Genomic DNA, 7,564 nt, shown 5'->3' with positions numbered 1-7,564 from the left:
CAGGAGAAGAGGGAGGGTAAGTTGCTCCCTCCCTGCCTCGCCCCACCCCTGCCTGGGGCCAGGGAGGGCCTTCGCGGGGCTTCCTTGCACTCCCGCCGGCCTTGCAGGTCCACCGCCGGGCCCCTCATGGGGCTCGGCAGTGGAGCTGCAAGGCCGGCGGCGGCGGTCGGGATCGTTGGGGGCGGGGTGTGTGGCCTTATGACACACTTCCGGTGATGTCAGGGGCAGTGTTCCCTCTAAGTTGTGGAGTCTTGTGAGCAAAAATTCTGCTCTGTGAGCTACTCCCATTCAAGTGGTGAGCAAGCAATTTGCCCACTGCATAAATCAGTTTGCTCTGGAGCCCTCCTTCCTGAGCTGAGAAAAAAATGTGTGAGCTGTAGGCTAGAAAACTGTGAGCTAGCTCACACGAACTCAGAGGGAACATTGGTCAGGGGGTGTGGCCTTATGACACACTTTCGGTGATGTCAGGGGGTGTGGCATATGCTAATGAGTTATGCTAATGAGTTCCCCTAGCTCTTTTTCTACGAAACGACCCCTGTACATGATAATATAATAACAAAAATGCATAATCTAAATACAACGTAGCATTGTGTACCAGTAGCAACCTATGTATTTGCTATGTATAACATTTCCTGATTTCTTATCCAAAGTAAGAAGACCCAATAGGTTCATGTGTTCTACTCTCCCTGCCCCAGCTTGCATACTTCCAACTCTTTTCATTTCTTTTTTGGAAAGACTTCGTGAATAGCATCATGAACAAACACTGTGATTTGCATCTAACCATGGCCAAGGTTGGTGCACTCCTAATGTTAACCACAGTTAGCTCCAAAAAGGGGAGTGGTGGGAGAATCCGTGCATGAGAGGCAGACAGGGAGGGAAACGTGAGCTCCTGCAGTATCATTATGTCTGAATAAGGCATCCCTGTCTTGCAAGTTCTGCTTTCTAGGAATGCTGCATGAGAAAAAAAATTCAGAAGTGTGGAAGCACAACATTATTTTTAGAAGAATCTCACTTTCCTTTAAAGTTGCACCCATTTCAAAGTGTGACATCCTTAGTATTTTAGGATGATTTTTCAGCAGGTTACGAGATTTCTTTCATTGTTCACAAAGCGTTTTCCAGGGCAGATTACCTTTCAAATTGACAATCTGAGAAAATTTTAGCTGCTGTATTTTATCAAAAGCTGCATCCACATCATCCAGAGTAAACAATGTGAAGTCTTCTGTATTGTGGCGTGACTAGCAGAAAACAAAACAGAAACATATTCTTAGATATGAGTCATGTTCTGCCAGAACTGAAATCAGGTTTGCAAGAAAAGCAAAAAATGAACTTTACCTGGTAGAGATCATACATAAACATCTGGCCCATTTTGTACACAGGAATAGTTGCATAAATAGCACAATTCAGCCCCATCTTTCCTACTGCATATGGAAGTGCACCCAAATGTAAAGGATCAGGATGTGAAAGCAGCACTGCATCAACCTGGTGAACGTGTCTAAAAGAAAACCAACAGGAAATAGTTGAGAAAGTACATTGTTTCAGTGACCTATCAAACATGAATTGAGATCACGCCTGGTCCTATGGGCAGAAGGGACTGAATTTAGTTGATACAAGGAAATTTCCCCCCTCCAACTGGAAACATATAACACCACAGCATTACAATCATGCAAAACTGGCACTGATTCTATAGCACAAAGACAACACAGAATGCACACATACTACAATGTGAGCCGAGCAGACAGTTCTAATGAATATTCCTCTTGCCAGTTTACAAAGAATTGCTCTGATACCTGGGCACAAAAGTACTGTGAATCTGCCCTGATTCAACATGCTGAATTTCTTCATAAGGGAATTCTGAGCAGGGTCTTTGCCCTTGCTTTTCATGTACATGGGACACCTTGTAGGTTACGTATGTGTAGTAATTGGTCCTCATCTCCAGTGTTCCAATTTGGTTTAGAATAGATTGTTGAATCAGGGCAAATATATCTATGGAAATCGAACTCCCACTGATAATAACCTTGAATATTACTATGCCATGATCCTCCAAACACACAGCTAACTACTGATATCTGTCTAAAACACGAAAGAATTCGAAGAGGACTCAACAAATCCCAGGTGCCAGGGTGCCAAGAAATTTCATGGTGGCACCTGGTATTTTCAGCAATGATTTTATTGTTGTGTCTCTTGGTGATCCCCAGTAGAACTACAAATGGAGCTGCAATTCCACAGTCCCTGAATAAAAAACATGCACTGCACCCTCAGCACTGGATAGCCAGATGCTTGTCAAAACCTGAATTAGAGGAGTTTTTGGAATTATTTGCAGAGAAACAGCTTTCGGAGTAAAAACACAGGTTGTACTCACTTCCTTAGTGAATCAATGATGTCCACAGAAAAATTCTCATCCCAGCCACAGTCCAGCAGAAAGCGAAATTCATCCACTTGAAGCAAATAGCAGAGAGCAGATTCTTCCTGTACCCCTGAGAGGGTGGTCAGCTTGATAATTGAAGTCATCTTTTTTTCCTTCACAAAAGTGGTCCCCAAAAGTAACTACTGTAAAGAGAATAATGTATTCCTCAAACCTCAGAAAATACTTGTTTTTATTCTATACTCTTAACTGCCTCAGTGCTTCTAACATGTGAAAGGCTAGACACTGGAATATAGATTCCACATTAGCTGTATTTTATTAAAGAGAAGTCTATGGCATTCCACCACACTGGCATGTAGGGCAGCCAACAGGCCTGGAACAAAGCACCCTGTCCCATTAATAGAGGCTTAACCAGGTGCTGTTAATTACCTCCATGCAATGCAACACTTCAAGTACTCATTTCCACATATTAAACCTCTATTAAAAGGGCAGGATATTTTCCTCCAGGCCTGTTGGCAACCCTACTGGCACAAGCAAGAAAAGTCACCAGGATGGACTCATGCAGGCAGAAGTAAGCTTGATCCTGATTGGCTCAGGGCACAGGGGGCTGGGAACAGGTTTAGCTCGTGTCCCTTTGCTTTCTCCCACATAAGTGAATGTTTCCCATTTGTGTGTGTGTAAAGTTCGGTCAGGTTGCAGCTGACTCATGGCAACCCTGTAGGGTTTTTAAGGCAAGAGACTAACAGAAGGGGTTTGCCATTGCCTGTCTCTGCACCAGAACCCTGGAATTCCTTGGTCTCCCTTCCAGATGCTAGCCAACCCTGCTTAGCTTCTGAGATCTGACGATATTGAGCTATCCTGCCATTTATGCCCCCTCAAATGCCTTGGCAAAAAAGCAAGGCTTGCACCTCCTAAAGATCTCCAAGGAGAGAGCTCCCTCACCTTTTCAGGTAGCCCATTCCCCAGAGCAGGATCTATGACGGAAAAGGCCTGGGCTCTGGCCAATGCCAGATGGGCCATCCTAAGTGGTGGGACAGCCAGGAAAGGGCTGTCTGAAGACTGTAGTTGGCACACAGGGACATACAGAAAGAGACAGTCCTTCAATTATGCATGACAACCCCTAGCATTTTCAAGGCTAGAGATGTTCAGAGGTGGTTTGCTACTGCTTGCCTCTATAACAACCCTAGGCCTCCCTGGTGGTCTCCCCTCCAAGCATTAACCAGGGCCAGCCCTGATTAGCTACCGAGATTTGACAAGATCAGGCTAGCCTGGGCTATTCAAGTCAGGGTGTTTGCCATTTACTGCTATGGAAAAAAGCAAAGCACTGTAATCACCACAGTCCCTGAATGGAAAATGTGCACTTCACCTCCACCACTTGGTGCACAGATGCATGTTGATGAGATCCTTAAAAATGAGAATGTGTTTATGTGCATGGGTAATGTGTTCCTGTGGGTAGACTGCCCAGATGTAAGCCTTCCCCACCCGCCCCACACTATCAGTTGTAGTGACAAACATTTTGCAAATCATAATGACTTTTCTTTAAACGTGAACTTTTCTGTTTCTCATTATCAGCCTTTGAGAGAGACCTACTCAAGAGGGCTCACAAAATAAAACCATGTAATTATATCCTATAACTACTGCATATGAACAGCATAAAGCTAAAAAATGATGTTCGTGAAACAATCTACAGGCTATAAACAGACCACAAGACATCTTTAAAAAAAGAATAAGTCCCACAGTTAAAAACCTGGGATTAAAGAAATGTTTTGGCCTGACTCCTAAAAGACAGTAAGGTAGGCATCAGGTGAGCCTCAAGAGGGAGAGCATTCCAGAGTCAAGGTGCCACCGCTGAAAAACCTTGCTCGTCCAAGGAAACCCGAATCTACATGATGGAAACCTGAAGGGGGTTATGCTTGGCAAACAAGAATTTGCTGGTGGTCCCCCAGTCTGAGAGACATCCAGCTATCCTTGACCAGGGCCAGGCTGTTCTCAGCCCTGGCCCCAACCTGGTGGAACTCTCTGCTGGAATGACATCCGTGCCCTGCGGGATTTAATACAGTTCGACAGGGCATGTAAGGCAGAGATGCTCAGCCAGGCGTTTGGTTGAGGACAGCAACGGTCTTCCATCTGACGGGCACTCCTGCTTCCCCTGCCTCCAAAGTAAATCTCCACACACGTTTCCAAGGAAGCGTTATGCTTTATTAGATTACGAAACTGGTACTATATCCACAGGATTGTTGTTAGGAATGACCATGGGGCGGAAACACCCTTACATATAGCAGGATGAGGCAAATGGCTAAGCAAATGAAATTCGAGTGCGCGCGCGGGAATTCTCCCGGCGGGAGGATACATGATAAGCAGGAGAGTCGCAGTGCCTCATGAGAGCCGAAAGATTCACACCAGCAGTGGAACGCAAGCCCTCCCTCCTTCACAAGGCCAGACAGATAACGCCGTCTGGCAGTACCGGCTCTCACGGTCTCCCTAGCAATGTTTACTGCAAGCGGCAGAGCAGCGAGCAAGCCAGGATCAGAGAAGGGAACAAGCAAAACATGGCAGCTAGCTGACACCCCCCCCCCCCTCCGGCAGTGGCATACTTTGGCAGTTTCATCACCATCTTACTGGTTATTTGTGCGGTGTTTTTATGATTTTTAACTTTTAACTATTATTATGTAAAGTCTTCTTGATGTACACCGCTCTGAGCCCTGTCCCACGGGGGAGGGCAGTTTTTTAAAAAATTGAATGAGTAAACAAATAAGTCTGTCCTTGCAAACTTCCACAGAATTCATTTATTCTCAAAATTTAGCAATGGATGGATTTAGCTAACATGGTGACGCCTCCATGGCTAATTTATTCTTTACATGACACTTATTTAAAAAAACATCCTGGCCCATCACAGATGCATGGCAAGACCATCACCAATCGGTTCAACTAGATTTTACGCTTTCTCAGCACACCCAGGTACACCCCTGCCACACATCTGAGACAGACCTCAGTGTTCAATAACATAATCATTACACAACAACAATAAAAGCCTGCCAGCTGGTTATCTGAATCTATGAATTAAATACAATCAAGCAGAGCCCATGCTCAGTTTCAAAGGTGAACCCTGCATTTTGCACAGAAATGACTATAAGGTTCTTATCTAGAACACAGCTCAGTGCCAGGTTGCAATCCTAGACACAATTACCCAAAGGCATGACAATTCCTGACATGACAGCAACAGACTCATATCAGACTCTGGTTGCCAAAGAATCCTTATAAAAGCAGGGGTGAGCATGAGGGATATGCAGAATCCTTCTCCTAAACACGTCCCGTCCCCACTAATAATACTCATCTAATTTCCTTCTGTGATGCTCCCAAAAAGTTGGAGAAAAAGAGCGTGGGAAAGGTTTGACATCTTCTCCTGCCTGCTCTGGGTTTTGAACCCTTCACCCTTCAGCATTATTGGAGTTGAGATATGTCACTGTCCTGTCTAACTGAACTTCAATATTCCCCTTAGTGAAACACAGAATTGAGCTATGAAACAGACATAATTTGTTCACCAAGATACAGAGACCTCTCTTCTGCCACTCAAAATAGAAGCAAACACACACATATGGAATGAGGAACCGGGGCTGGCTCTACAATAAAGGCACCCAAGCCATGGTATGCGGGGGCACAATGAGGATAGTGATGCCCTGCAATGGCACAGCTCACTCCCAACCAGTGTTCCCTCTAAGCTGAGTTAGTGTGAGCTAGCTCACAGTTGTTTAGCTTCTGGCTCACACATTTCTGTCTTAGCTCAGGAAGGATGGCTCCAGAGCAAACTAATTTATGCAGTAGCCAAATCGCTCACTCACAACTTTAATGCCCGTAGCTCACAAAATAGAATTTTTGCTCACAAGACTCCACAGCTTAGAAGGAGCATTGCCATTAGCAGCCCAGAAGAAACAGGCATCACTTTTTGGTGCTGCCACAGGGGCTCAGCTTGGAGTGGGCTTGCAGCCGCTTACGGTTATTTAACAATGTGATGACCCAGTGGTCTTGGACAGAACCAATCCCACAAATACCACCTTCTATTTCCATCCTCACATAGAAGCCACTGGTGTCAAAAATTTAGCCACAGCCAAAGTAATACCAAAATCAGTAACAGCTAGCAGGGAAGACATAGAACCAAGAGAAACATCAGAAACTATCATGGTCTGTATCCAAAGAGGCTTCCAATGCAAAGCAAAGAAAGTATGGAATGAAGTTTCTGTCACCCTAGACCCACATGCACATAGTCTAGCCAAGCAGGGTGCTCCTTGGAATCTACTCACAAAAACAGCATAGGGAAAAACATTTAGCCTAGCCAAGAGAAAAGCCCACTGATATCTGGAGACAAGTCAATCACAATGAAAATAAAAAGGAATGGTGGTGGAGGGTGACATTATATAGCATAGAGCATACTCTGTGAGCCCTCCCAAGAGTCAAATGATGGTTTGCTCCAGTGCTCTATATAAAGATAATCTAGCAACCTGTGGGCCAATAGACAAGAGAAATGGAGGGAACAGTCCCCAAAAAGAAAAGTAAGCTTCAAGACTGGACTGCCAATGCAAATCTGAATGTAAAAGAAAACTACCAGTATCCTCAGAAAACAAGACATTCAAATAAAACTAAAAAGCCAGCGTCCAAGCTTGGCATTTCACTGATCCTGAGCCCAGATCCAGTCAAATAACCACAGAGGCAACACAGTGAGAAACTCATTTGATCTTCCAAATAAAAAAACTCAAAAGGTTGATCAACAGACCTATCAACTCCAGTAATCCAAACTACCCTATATACAGTCCGGACTTACTGCTGCAGAAGTAAGGGGGGGGGGGGGGGGGGGGAGAGAACAATAAATAGCTGCTGAGGAACCAGTCACTGAAAGCAGGGCACGCTTCTTCTGAGCTTTCCATGAGAGAGAAGCATGAAAAAGAAAAAGAATACTTAGACAACGGAACTGAGGCACCTGCTCAATTGGACAATTATCCAACTTCCAGGAGAGTTGCTTTGTCTGAGATGTCCAAAAATGTAACTCTAGATTTTTCACAATTACCAAACCCTCTCCAATGCAATAGTTCTTAAACATCTTTATGAACCTAAACAGCAATCTAGAAAAAAAGGCTAGTGTTATCTGCATACAGTAACAGTGTCCGACTGGTAGTTAGAACCAGGGCATGGGGATTCAATGCTGATAAG

At 44.7% G+C, this 7,564-nt stretch overlaps 1 protein-coding gene across 1 annotated transcript in view; it reads right to left on the bottom strand.

Annotated features, from left to right (window-relative positions):
* Positions 1 to 2,508, bottom strand: part of CPSF2 (cleavage and polyadenylation specific factor 2) — a 22,163-nt gene extending 19,655 nt beyond the window's left edge. Inside the window, exons 1-3 of the mRNA XM_015427196.1 lie at positions 2,360 to 2,508; positions 1,333 to 1,492; positions 1,130 to 1,235 (exon numbers count right to left, since the gene is read on the bottom strand). Of these exons, the coding sequence (XP_015282682.1) occupies positions 1,130 to 1,235; positions 1,333 to 1,492; positions 2,360 to 2,508 (415 nt within the window). The remainder of the gene's footprint in view (positions 1 to 1,129; positions 1,236 to 1,332; positions 1,493 to 2,359) is intronic.
* Positions 2,509 to 7,564: the final 5,056 nt, after the last annotated feature.

Source organism: Gekko japonicus, unplaced genomic scaffold (genome assembly GCF_001447785.1).
Source record: "Gekko japonicus isolate JY-2015 unplaced genomic scaffold, Gekko_japonicus_V1.1 scaffold256, whole genome shotgun sequence".
In the NCBI taxonomy this organism is placed as follows: domain Eukaryota; kingdom Metazoa; phylum Chordata; class Lepidosauria; order Squamata; family Gekkonidae; genus Gekko; species Gekko japonicus.
This window is presented reverse-complemented; position numbering and strand designations above follow the sequence as displayed.